The sequence below is a fragment of the Engystomops pustulosus genome, chromosome 1 (genome assembly GCF_040894005.1).
Source record: "Engystomops pustulosus chromosome 1, aEngPut4.maternal, whole genome shotgun sequence".
NCBI lineage: Eukaryota > Metazoa > Chordata > Amphibia > Anura > Leptodactylidae > Engystomops > Engystomops pustulosus.
The window spans coordinates 296706645-296721295 of record NC_092411.1 but is presented as its reverse complement, the minus strand read 5'-3'; the positions used below and the strand labels follow the sequence as shown (position 1 = coordinate 296721295).

Below are 14651 nucleotides of genomic sequence, written 5' to 3'. Positions count from 1 at the left end.
AGAGGCTCCCGAGGAGGGGGGAGGAGAGAGAGAGAGAGAGAGGCTCCCGAGGAGGGGGGAGGAGAGAGAGAGAGAGAGAGGCTCCTGAGGAGGGGGGAGCAGAGAAAGAGAGAGAGAGAGGCTCCCGAGGAGTGGGGAGCAGAGAGAGAGAAAGAGGCTCCCGAGGAGGGGGGAGCAGAGAGAGAGAGAGAGAGGCTCCCGAGGAGGGGGGAGGAGAGAGAGAGAGAGAGAGGCTCCCGAGGAGGGGGGAGGAGAGAGAGAGAGAGAGAGGCTCCCGAGGAGGGGGGAGGAGAGAGAGAGAGAGGCTCCCGAGGAGGGGGGAGGAGAGAGAGAGAGAGAGAGGCTCCCGAGGAGGGGGGAGGAGAGAGAGAGAGAGAGAGGCTCCTGAGGAGGGGGGAGCAGAGAAAGAGAGAGAGAGAGGCTCCCGAGGAGGGGGGATGAGAGAGAGAGAGAGAGAGGCTCCCGAGGAGGGGGGAGGAGAGAGAGAGAGAGAGAGGCTCCCGAGGAGGGGGGAGGAGAGAGAGAGAGAGAGAGGCTCCCGAGGAGGGGGGAGGAGAGAGAGAGAGAGAGAGGCTCCCGAGGAGGGGGGAGGAGAGAGAGAGAGAGAGAGGCTCCCGAGGAGGGGGGAGCAGAGAAAGAGAGAGAGAGAGAGGCTCCCGAGGAGTGGGGAGCAGAGAGAGAGAAAGAGGCTCCCGAGGAGGGGGGAGCAGAGAGAGAGAGAGAGAGGCTCCCGAGGAGGGGGGAGCAGAGAGAGAGAGAGGCTCCCGAGGAGGGGGGAGGAGAGAGAGAGAGAGGCTCCCGAGGAGGGGGCAGCAGAGAGAGAGGCTCCCGAGGAGGGGGCAGCAGAGAGAGAGAGAGGCTCCCGAGGAGGGGGGAGCAGAGAGAGAGAGAGGCTCCCGAGGAGGGGGGAGGAGAGAGAGAGGCTCCCGAGGAGGGGGGAGGAGAGAGAGGCTCCCGAGGAGGGGGGAGGAGAGAGAGGCTCCCGAGGAGGGGGGTGGAGAGAGAGAGAGAGAGAGGCTCCCGAGGAGGGGGGAGGAGAGAGAGAGAGAGAGAGAGAGGCTCCCGAGGAGGGGGGTGGAGAGAGAGAGAGAGAGGCTCCCGAGGAGGGGGGTGGAGAGAGAGAGAGAGAGGCTCCCGAGGAGGGGGGAGGAGAGAGAGAGGCTCCCGAGGAGGGGGGTGGAGAGAGAGAGAGAGAGAGGCTCCCGAGGAGGGGGGAGCAGAGAGAGAGAGAGGCTCCCGAGGAGGGGGGAGCAGAGAGAGAGAGAGAGGCTCCCGAGGAGGGGGGAGCAGAGAGAGAGAGAGAGGCTCCCGAGGAGGGGGGAGGAGAGAGAGAGAGGCTCCCGAGGAGGGGGGAGGAGAGAGAGAGAGGCTCCCGAGGAGGGGGGGGGGAGGAGAGAGAGAGAGAGGCTCCCGAGGAGGGGGGAGCAGAGAGAGAGAGAGAGAGGCTCCCGAGGAGGGGGGAGCAGAGAGAGAGAGAGAGGCTCCCGAGGAGGGGGGAGGAGAGAGAGAGAGGCTCCCGAGGAGGGGGGGGGGAGGAGAGAGAGAGAGAGAGAGGCTCCCGAGGAGGGGGGAGGAGAGAGAGAGAGAGAGAGAGGCTCCCGAGGAGGGGGGAGGAGAGAGAGAGAGAGAGGCTCCCGAGGAGGGGGGTGGAGAGAGAGAGAGAGGCTCCCGAGGAGGGGGGGAGCAGAGAGAGAGAGAGGCTCCCGAGGAGGGGGGAGCAGAGAGAGAGAGAGGCTCCCGAGGAGGGGGGAGCAGAGAGAGAGAGAGGCTCCCGAGGAGGGGGGAGCAGAGAGAGAGGCTCCCGAGGAGGGGGGAGCAGAGAGAGAGAGAGAGGCTCCCGAGGAGGGGGGAGCAGAGAGAGAGAGAGAGGCTCCCGAGGAGGGGGGAGCAGAGAGAGAGAGAGAGGCTCCCGAGGAGGGGGGAGCAGAGAGAGAGAGGCTCCCGAGGAGGGGGGAGGAGAGAGAGAGAGAGAGAGGCTCCCGAGGAGGGGGGAGGAGAGAGAGAGAGAGAGAGGCTCCCGAGGAGGGGGGTGGAGAGAGAGAGAGAGAGAGAGGTTCCCGAGGAGGGGGGAGGAGAGAGAGAGGCTCCCGAGGAGGGGGGAGGAGAGAGAGAGGCTCCCGAGGAGGGGGGAGCAGAGAGAGAGAGAGAGAGAGAGAGAGAGAGAGGCTCCCGAGGAGGGGGGAGGAGAGAGAGAGAGGCTCCCGAGGAGGGGGGAGGAGAGAGAGAGAGGCAGGCTCCCGAGGAGGGGGGGGGGAGAGAGAGAGAGAGAGAGGCTCCCGAGGAGGGAGGAGGGGGGAGGAGAGAGAGAGAGAGGCTCCCGAGGAGGGGGGTGGAGAGAGAGAGAGAGAGGCTCCCGAGGAGGGGGGAGGAGAGAGAGAGAGAGAGAGGCTCCCGAGGAGGGGGGAGCAGAGAGAGAGAGAGAGAGGCTCTTGAGGAGGGGGGAGCAGAGAGAGAGAGAGAGAGGCTCCCGAGGAGGGGGGAGGAGAGAGAGAGAGAGAGGCTCCCGAGGAGGGGGGAGGAGAGAGAGAGAGAGAGGCTCCCGAGGAGGGGGGAGGAGAGAGAGAGAGAGAGGCTCCCGAGGAGGGGGGAGGAGAGAGAGAGAGAGAGGCTCCCGAGGAGGGGGGAGGAGAGAGAGAGAGAGAGAGGCTCCCGAGGAGGGGGGAGGAGAGAGAGAGAGAGAGAGGCTCCCGAGGAGGGGGGAGGAGAGAGAGAGAGAGAGAGGCTCCCGAGGAGGGGGGAGGAGAGAGAGAGAGAGAGAGGCTCTTGAGGAGGGGGGAGGAGAGAGAGAGAGAGAGAGGCTCCCGAGGAGGGGGGAGGAGAGAGAGAGAGAGAGGCTCCCGAGGAGGGGGGAGGAGAGAGAGAGAGAGAGGCTCCCGAGGAGGGGGGAGGAGAGAGAGAGAGAGAGGCTCCCGAGGAGGGGGGAGGAGAGAGAGAGAGAGAGGCTCCCGAGGAGGGGGGAGGAGAGAGAGAGAGAGAGAGGCTCCCGAGGAGGGGGGAGGAGAGAGAGAGAGAGGCTCCCGAGGAGGGGGGAGGAGAGAGAGAGAGAGAGAGGCTCCCGAGGAGGGGGGAGGAGAGAGAGAGAGAGAGGCTCCCGAGGAGGGGGGAGGAGAGAGAGAGAGAGAGAGGCTCCCGAGGAGGGGGGAGGAGAGAGAGAGAGAGAGAGGCTCTTGAGGAGGAGGGAGGAGAGAGAGAGAGAGAGAGGCTCTTGAGGAGGAGGGAGGAGAGAGAAGCTTCCCAGAACATACAGATTGGTTATGCTCTGTGTGCTATGTAAATAAAGGAATAATTATTATTACAGTTGTTGCTGCTAGAGGACCAATCAGTTTTTAGGTTAAGGGGGCACTTACTTTATCACACAGGGTCCTGTAGGAGTTGATGACCCCTGCTAAACCAGGGACATTACTCACAGGTATCAGGACTGTGATGTCTTCTTGTCAGCATAATTTTAAAAGCCAATTCTAGAAGGACGGGGGCCAAGGATAACAGATAAGTCTGAAGGACTACCCTAGCCCCTGTGTGATCTGGCTTTACAGACTGTTACACTGTCTCACCCTGAGCCCTTCTTTCTCAGCATTGAGAATACAGCAGTAAGTGCGCACTGCACAAGCGCTGAGGGAGCAGGGGGAGACAGTGTAACATTCTATAGACCCAGATCACAGAGGGGCTAGGGTAGCCCTTCAGGCTCATTAGCATAATTTTAAAAGCTGATTTTAGAAGGACAAAAGCCGTGGAGTGTGAAGTTGATATTACATAAAGGAGGCCATGGATAACAAATATAAGAAGATACCACAGTCCCGGGGCCTGGATCTAGGAGGCATGTCCCTGGTTTATCAGGATCTTGATAATTCCTTTAATGTATCAATGATATTTAATGTATCCGATGATGATGGATACATTATATAATTACATAGAGATGGTGGATACATTATATTTATACATAGAGATGATGGATACATTATATAAATACATAGAGATGGTGGATACATTATATTTATACATAGAGATGATGGATACATTATATAAATACATAGAGATGGTGGATACATTATATAATTACATAGAGATGGTGGATACATTATATAAATACATAGAGATGGTGGATACATTATATAATTACATAGAGATGGTGGATACATTATATTTATACATAGAGATGATGGATACATTATATAAATACATAGAGATGGTGGATACATTATATTTATACATAGAGATGATGGATACATTATATAAATACATAGAGATGGTGGATACATTATATAATTACATAGAGATGGTGGATACATTATATAAATACATAGAGATGGTGGATACATTATATAATTACATAGAGATGGTGGATACATTATATAAATACATAGAGATGGTGGATACATTATATAAATACATAGAGATGGTGGATACATTATATAATTACATAGAGATGGTGGATACATTATATAAATACATAGAGATGGTGGATACATTATATAATTACATAGAGATGGTGGATACATTATATTTATACATAGAGATGATGGATACAGTATATAAATACATAGAGATGGTGGATACATTATATAATTACATAGAGATGGTGGATACATTATATTTATACATAGAGATGATGGATACAGTATATAAATACATAGAGATGGTGGATACATTATATAAATACATAGAGATGGTGGATACATTATATTTATACATAGAGATGATGGATACAGTATATAAATACATAGAGATGATGGATACATTATATAATTACATAGAGATGGTGGATACATTATATTTATACATAGAGATGATGGATACAGTATATAAATACATAGAGATGATGGATACATTATATAAATACATAGAGATGGTGGATACATTATATTTATACATAGAGATGATGGATACAGTATATAAATACATAGAGATGGTGGATACATTATATAAATACATAGAGATGGTGGATACATTATATTTATACATAGAGATGATGAATACAGTATATAAATACATAGAGATGGTGGATACATTATATAATTACATAGAGATGGTGGATACATTATATAAATACATAGAGATGGTGGATACATTATATAATTACATAGAGATGGTGGATACATTATATAAATACATAGAGATGGTGGATACATTATATAATTACATAGAGATGGTGGATACATTATATAAATACATAGAGATGGTGGATACATTATATAAATACATAGAGATGGTGGATACATTATATAAATACATAGAGATGGTGGATACATTATATAAATACATAGAGATGGTGGATACATTATATAAATACATAGAGATGGTGGATACATTATATAATTACATAGAGATGGTGGATACATTATATAAATACATAGAGATGGTGGATACATTATATAAATACATAGAGATGGTGGATACATTATATAATTACATAGAGATGGTGGATACATTATATAAATACATAGAGATGGTGGATACATTATATAATTACATAGAGATGGTGGATACATTATATAAATACATAGAGATGGTGGATACATTATATAAATACATAGAGATGGTGGATACATTATATAAATACATAGAGATGGTGGATACATTATATAAATACATAGAGATGGTGGATACATTATATAAATACATAGAGATGGTGGATACATTATATAAATACATAGAGATGGTGGATACATTATATAAATACATAGAGATGGTGGATACATTATATAATTACATAGAGATGGTGGATACATTATATAAATACATAGAGATGGTGGATACATTATATAATTACATAGAGATGGTGGATACATTATATTTATACATAGAGATGATGGATACAGTATATAAATACATAGAGATGGTGGATACATTATATAAATACATAGAGATGATGGACTACGGATAAATGTGAGATGTCCGTGTGGGAGGATCCTCTGGGGGTGACGCACTACACATAGAGATAGATATAAGATAGATGAGATATAGAACAGTGATTTGTCATAATAAATGTTAATACCGGTATCTGACACGTCATTAGTTTCGTTCAGTTTCTTTTTTTATTTTTTATTGGAGATACATATCATAAATTCTGGTGATGTGCGACCTTATCCCAAACTGAGTTTTTTGTTATTTTGTTGTTGAAACCTTTATGTGGGACAAACATCCAAAAGGGGGCAAATACTTTTTTACTGTACATGGAGGATGCAGTGCGAGCATCAGCAGATCCGCAGTGTTGTAGGTGATGGTGAGCACAATGGCGCCATCCTGCAACTTGTGTTGAGCTGCAGGACCCAGGGCACGAGGGGTTGGAGGAGTTTTATCTGTGTAGCTTGCAGAACTTCATGGCGCTGCTCCGAGATGTTCTGGGAACACAGGACCGGTGCAGTAACAGGTAAGTAATGTACAAGTTGCATGATGGTGCAGTGTAGAGGTTACTTCTCCCAGTATGTCCCCTGGCTGCAGCAGGTGCTCGGCGGTGCCAGGATCTATGTGGGCACATTGTGCAGGTATTGTGTATCCTGGGAATATGTCTTCCCCATCTGTGCCCTGGCACCCAACCACACTATACCCCGTGCCATGGAGGGGCCACAAGGCTATGACTGGATGTATAACATGTCCTGACACTGCTGTGCTCTGTGTTGGCAGGTTCAGGGGCCGCTCCAGGATGGCCGCAGGTTTCTGACTGATTGGAAGGTGTCAGCAGCTACAAGAGATGGCGGCAGCTAAGAAAGGTAAGTCCCATCCCCCGTGTACTACAACACATCACCCATAGTAATCAGCAGACGTGGGAGCACATCTCCTCTCATTATGGCTGTGCCCCAGCCCCTGGCACCTCCCCGTACCCGGTGCTAATGTGCCATCCGGATGAATATGGGTCACCCAGTAACCTGACTATCCTCAGCCAATGTATGTATCCCGGGACCCCAGGAGGGATCAATGGTCATTATTACATGTCACCGCACAGGCTGCTGCGGGCGATATTACTGGAAAGACGAGGGAATCCAGGCGACTCCATCATACCCGGCACATGTGGAGGGGAGACACGTACCCCTAATACTTGTAGTATCCTCGTAGTGTACAATGCACAGTAGTAGTGGAATAAGACATCAGTGTGGTTAATATTCATGACTTAGATTGTACATTATTACAGGTCAGTGCAATTAATAACATTACACAATGATCCAGAACACCGCAGCAGTACATCACATATAGCATGGGGGCCCCTATCAGTCTATACATTATGGATACACAGGATACGCTCATGTGGGGGTAACATTTTGTCTATCTGGTCACTATAGGGGGCACTGACCACAGGCGACTGTAGGGGCACATAGAGGCCTTGGCAGTGTCTCAGCTCATTTAGCAATAGATGCAGCTTTCTGTATGAGTGTAACTAGTAGACAGCTCAATTACATCAATTAATACAACAATTAAATTACATTTGGCCCCTTTATGGCAACCACAAGGCTGATGTGGCCCTCGGGAAAAATTAGTCTTAATCTGACTTCCCTGACCTAGACCATTGTTTGAGAAAGCAAACTGGAAATGTAGAATCCGTAGGGTGAAAATAGATGTGATACAGTCAAATACAGCAATGTAACTACTATAATACTGCCCCCTATGTACAAGAATATAACTATTATAATACTGCCCCCTATGTACAGGAATATAACTACTATAATACTGCCCCCTATGTACAAGAATATAACTACTATAATACTGCCCCTATGTACAAAAATATAACTACTATAATACTGCCCTCTATGTACAAGAATATAACTACTATAATACTGCCCCCTATGTACAGGAATATAACTACTATAATACTGCCCCTATGTACAAGAATATAACTACTATAATACTGCCCCCTATGTACAAGTCTATAACTACTATAATACTGCCCCCTATGTACAGGAATATAACTACTATAATACTGCCCCCTATGTACAGGAATATAACTACTATAATACTGCCCCCTATGTACAAGAATATAACTACTATAATACTGCCCCCTATGTACAGCAATGTAACTACTATAATACTGCCCCCTATGTACAAGAATATAACTACTATAATACTGCCCCCTATTTACAAGAATATAACTACTATAATACTGCCCCCTATGTACAGCAATGTAACTACTATAATACTGCCCCCTATGTACAAGAATATAACTACTATAATACTGCCCCCTATGTACAAGAATATAACTACTATAATACTGCCCTCTATGTACAGGAATATAACTACTATAATACTGCCCCTATGTACAAGAATATAACTACTATAATACTGCCCTCTATGTACAAGAATATAACTACTATAATACTGCCCCCTATGTACAGGAATATAACTACTATAATACTGCCCCTATGTACAAGAATATAACTACTATAATACTGCCCCCTATGTACAAGTCTATAACTACTATAATACTGCCCCCTATGTACAGGAATATAACTACTATAATACTGCCCCCTATGTACAGGAATATAACTACTATAATACTGCCCCCTATGTACAAGAATATAACTACTATAATACTGCCCCCTATGTACAGCAATGTAACTACTATAATACTGCCCCCTATGTACAAGAATATAACTACTATAATACTGCCCCCTATTTACAAGAATATAACTACTATAATACTGCCCCCTATGTACAAGAATATAACTACTATAATACTGCCCCTATGTACAAGAATATAACTACTATAATACTGCCCCCATGTACAGGTATATAACTGCTATAATACTGCCCCCTATGTACAAGAATATAACTACTATAATACTGCCCCCTATGTACAAGAATATAACTACTGTAATACTGCCCCCTATGTACAGGAATATAACTACTATAATACTGCCCCCTATGTACAAGAATATAACTACTATAATACTGCCCCCTATGTACAAGAATATAACTACTATAATACTGCCCCCTATGTACAAGAATATAACTACTATAATACTGCCCTCTATGTACAGGAATATAACTACTATAATACTGCCCCTATGTACAAGAATATAACTACTATAATACTGCCCCCTATGTACAGGAATATAACTACTATAATACTTACCTCCTATGTACAGGAATATAACTACTATAATACTGCCCCTATGTACAAGAATATAACTACTATAATACTGCCCCCTATGTACAGGAATATAACTACTATAATACTGCCCCCTATGTACAGGAATATAACTACTATTATACTCCCCCCTATGTACAGGAATATAACTACTATAATACTGCCCCCTATGTACAGGAATATAACTACTATAATACTGCCCCCTATGTACAGGAATATAACTACTATAATACTGCCCCCTATGTACAAGAATATAACTACAATAATACTGCCCCCTATGTACAAGAATATAACTACTATAATACTGCCCCCTATGTACAAGAATATAACTACTATAATACTGCCCCCTATGTACAAGAATATAACTACTATAATACTGCCCCCTATGTACAGGAATATAACTACTATAATACTGCTCCCTATGTACAAGAATATAACTACAATAATACTGCCCCCTATGTACAAGAATATAACTACTATAATACTGCCCCCTATGTACAAGAATATAACTACTATAATACTGCCCCCTATGTACAAGAATATAACTACTATAATACTGCCCCCTATGTACAGGAATATAACTACTATAATACTGCCCCCTATGTACAGGAATATAACTACTATAATACTGCCCCCTATGTACAGGAATATAACTACTATAATACTGCCCCCTATGTACAGGAATATAACTACTATAATACTGCCCCCTATGTACAAGAATATAACTACTATAATACTCCCCCTATGTACAGGAATATAACTACTATAATACTGCCCCCTATGTACAGGAATATAACTACTATAATACTGCCCCCTATGTACAAGAATATAACTACTATAATACTCCCCCTATGTACAAGAATATAACTACTATAATACTCCCCCTATGTACAAGAATATAACTACTATAATACTGCCCCCTATGTACAGGAATATAACTACTATAATACTGCCCCTATGTACAAGAATATAACTACTATAATACTGCCCCCTATGTACAGGAATATAACTACTATAATACTTACCTCCTATGTACAGGAATATAACTACTATAATACTGCCCTCTATGTACAAGAATATAACTACTATAATACTGCCCCCTATGTACAAGAATATAACTACTATAATACTCCCCCTATGTACAAGAATATAACTACTATAATACTGCCCCCTATGTACAGGAATATAACTACTATAATACTGCCCCCTATGTACAGGGATATAACTACTATAATACTGCCCCCTATGTACAAGAATATAACTACTATAATACTGCCCCCTATGTACAAGAATATAACTACTATAATACCGCCCCCTATGTACAAGAATATAACTACTATAATACCGCCCCCTATGTACAAGAATATAACTACTATAATACCGCCCCCTATGTACAAGAATATAACTACTATAATACTGCCCCCTATGTACAAGAATATAACTACTATAATACCGCCCCCTATGTACAGGAATATAACTACAATAATACTGCCCCTATGTACAGGAATATAACTATCATACTGCCCCCTATGTACAGGAATATAACTACTATAATACTGCCCCCTATGTACAGGAATATAACTACTATAATACTGCCCCCTATATACAAGAATATAACTACTATAATACTGCCCCCTATATACAAGAATATAACTACTATAATACTGCCCCCTATGTACAGGAATATAACTACTATAATACTGCCCCCTATGTACAGGAATATAACTACTATAATACTGCCCTCTATGTACAAGAATATAACTACTATAATACTGCCTCCTATGTACAAGAATATAACTACTATAATACTGCCTCCTATGTACAAGAATATAACTACTATAATACTGCCCTCTATGTACAAGAATATAACTACTATAATACTGCCCCCTATGTACAGGAATATAACTACTATAATACTACCCCCTATGTACAAGAATATAACTACTATAATACTGCCCCCTATGTACAGGAATATAACTACTATAATACTGCCCCCTATGTACAAGAATATAACTACTATAATACTGCCTCCTATGTACAAGAATATAACTACTATAATACTGCCCCTATGTACAAGAATATAACTACTATAATACTGCCCCCTATGTACAAGAATATAACTACTATAATACTGCCCCCTATGTACAGGAATATAACTACTATAATACTGACCCCTATGTACAAGAATATAACTACTATAATACTGCCCCCTATGTACACGGATATAACTACTATAATACTGCCCCCTATGTACAGGAATATAACTACTATAATACTGCCCCCTATGTACAAGAATATAACTACTATAATACTGCCCCCTATGTACAGGAATATAGCTACTATAATACTGCCCCCTATGTACAGGAATATAACTACTATAATACTGCCCCCTATGTACAAGAATATAACTACTATAATACTGCCCCCTATGTACAAGAATATAACTACTATAATACTGACCCCTATGTACAAGAATATAACTACTATAATACTGACCCCTATGTACAAGAATATAACTACTATAATACTGACCCCTATGTACAAGAATATAACTACTATAATACTGCCCCCTATGTACAAGAATATAATTACTATAATACTGCCCCTATGTACAAGTATATAACTACTATAATACTGCCCCCTATGTACAAGAATATAACTACTATAATACTGCCCCTATGTACAAGAATATAACTACTATAATACTGCCCCTATGTACAAGAATATAACTACTATAATACTGCCTCCTATGTACAGGAATATAACTACTATAATACTGCTCCCTATGTACAAGAATATAACTAATATAATACTGCCCCCTATGTACAGGAATATAACTACTATAATACTGCCCCCTATGTACAAGAATATAACTACTATAATACTGCCTCCTATGTACAGGAATATAACTACTATAATACTGCCCCCTATGTACAAGAATATAACTACTATAATACTGCCCCCTATGTACAAGAATATAACTACTATAATACTGCCCCCTATGTACAAGAATATAACTACTATAATACTGCCCCCTATGTACAAGAATATAACTACTATAATACTGCCTCCTATGTACAAGAATATAACTACTATAATACTGCCCTCTATGTACAAGAATATAACTACTATAATACCGCCCCCTATGTACAAGAATCTAACTACTATAATACTGTCCCCTATGTACAAGAATATAACTACTATAATACTGCCCCCTATGTACAAGAATATAACTACTATAATACTGCCTCCTATGTACAAGAATATAACTACTATAATACTGCCCTCTATGTACAAGAATATAACTACTATAATACTGCTCCCTATGTACAAGAATATAACTAATATAATACTGCCCCCTATGTACAGGAATATAACTTTTATAACACTGCCCCATTGGTTTCTCTTCTCTCCAGGTACGAAGCCCAAAGTATCGGGGGTGCGCTTTGCCCCTGGCCTATCTGAGGAGGGCTCTCACAATCATGTCCACTTTGAGGAGAAGCTCCATGATTCGGTGGTGATGGTCTCTCAGGTTGATAGTGGAAATTTCTTAGTTAAGGTACATGTGACTACTTACTTTGGGGGGTGACGCTCTTTCTATTGTGTTCTATTTTGTTTTCACCTGAGGGTTTGTTACATTGTTGCAGTCTTTAGTCTCATTGTCTGGGTTGGATACTTTGTAACAATGTATCTGTGTGTTGGGCCCCGCCGTCTTCTGAGCTTGTTATCCTTTTATAGCAGGTGATTACTGCATAGCAGAGCCCAGCGCGCGGCACACCTCCTCCTCCTGCCCGTGTGCTGGTGGTGTGAGCTGCCGGCGCTGTGCCCAGTATTTTTAGATGTGAGATGTTACGTGATGTGCCCGCCGGCCGCTTGGGGATCTCTTCTGTTCTCTGCTAATGGCTCTAATGCTATGGTCTCTAGACAGAGTCTCTTAAAGGGGAAGTGTCCTGAATGTAGGGAGAGGTGCAGCAGCCAATCGGTGCTCGGCCATGTATATCAGGACTTGTGTACAGGAGTTCTGCTATGTCCTGTCATGTACATGTACTCATGTGGATATTGGATTGGAGCGCTGCTGTCCGGGCTATGTTACTCTTTTCTTTTTACATTACGGCTGAGTAGTCTGGGATATTGTCGGCCTCTCTGCTGCTGCTTTGATACAGCTGTGACTTTAAGAGGTTAATTCTTCTCACGTTAATAACTTTACTGATGGAGCACATAATCCCTTCCCCCAAAATCAAACAAAAACAAAGGCTATGGGTCTGCTCCGGTCAGACCGGATCACAGGGAGGTTTACACATAACAAGGTGCTGCCGACGGGTCAGGGTGTTACTCTGTAAAAGTACATGGGTGTCATAGCGGGTGAGGCAGCGCCACTATGGGCTGGAGGGTGGGACTGGCCACTATGGGCTGGAGGGTGGGACTGGCCGCTCTGGGCTGGAGGGTGGGACTGGCCACTATGGGCTGGAGGGTGGGACTGGCCGCTCTGGGCTGGAGGGTGGGGCTGGCCGCTCTGGGCTGGAGGGTGGGACTGGCGGCTCTGGGCTGGAGGGTGGGACTGGCCGCTCTGGGCTGGAGGGTGGGGCTGGCCGCTCTGGGCTGGAGGGTGGGACTGGCCGCTCTGGGCTGGAGGGTGGGACTGGCCGCTCTGGGCTGGAGGGTGGGACTGGCCGCTCTGGGCTGGAGGGTGGGACTGGCGGCTCTGGGCTGGAGGGTGGGACTGGCGGCTCTGGGCTGGAGGGTGGGACTGGCGGCTCTGGGCTGGAGGGTGGGACTGGCGGCTCTGGGCTGGAGGGTGGGACTGGCCGCACTGGGCTGGAGGGTGGGACTGGCCGCTCTGGGCTGGAGGGTGGGGCTGGCCGCTCTGGGCTGGAGGGTGGGACTGGCCGCACTGGGCTGGAGGGTGGGACTGGCCGCTCTGGGCTGGAGGGTGGGGCTGGCCGCTCTGGGCTGGAGGGTGGGGCTGGCCGCTCTGGGCTGGAGGGTGGGGCTGGCCGCTCTGGGCTGGAGGGTGGGGCTGGCCGCTCTGGGCTGGAGGGTGGGGCTGGCCGCTCTGGGCTGGAGGGTGGGGCTGGCCCCTATGGGCTGGAGGTTGGGACTGGCCCCTATGGGCTGGAGGTTGGGACTGGCCCCTATGGGCTGGAGGTTGGGACTGGCCCCTATGGGCTGGAGGTTGGGACTGGCCCCTATGGGCTGGAGGTTGGGACTGGCCCCTATGGGCTGGAGGTTGGGACTGGCCCCTATGGGCTGGAGGTTGGGACTGGCCCCTATGGGCTGGAGGTTGGGACTGGCCCCTATGGGCTGGAGGTTGGGACTGGCCCCTATGGGCTGGAGGTTGGGACTGGCCCCTATGGGCTGGAGGTTGGGACTGGCCCCTATGGGCTGGAGGTTGGGACTGGCCCCTATGGGCTGGAGGTTGGGACTGGCCCCTATGGGCTGGAGGTTGGGACTGGCCCCTATGGGCTGGAGGTTGGGACTGGCCCCTATGGGCTGGAGGTTGGGACTGGCCCCTATGGGCTGGAGGTTGGGACTGGCCCCTATGGGCTGGAGGTTGGGACTGGCCCCTATGGGCTGG

The 14651-nt window shown here is 45.9% G+C and overlaps 1 protein-coding gene across 1 annotated transcript in view; it reads left to right on the top strand.

The window, feature by feature from the left end:
• ADISSP (adipose secreted signaling protein) overlaps positions 1–14651 on the top strand; it is a 46785-nt gene that overhangs the window by 7920 nt on the left and 24214 nt on the right. Inside the window, exons 2-3 of the mRNA XM_072126414.1 lie at positions 6622–6707; positions 12493–12635. Coding sequence (XP_071982515.1) covers positions 6689–6707; positions 12493–12635 — 162 coding nt within the window. The 5' untranslated portion in view covers positions 6622–6688. The remainder of the gene's footprint in view (positions 1–6621; positions 6708–12492; positions 12636–14651) is intronic.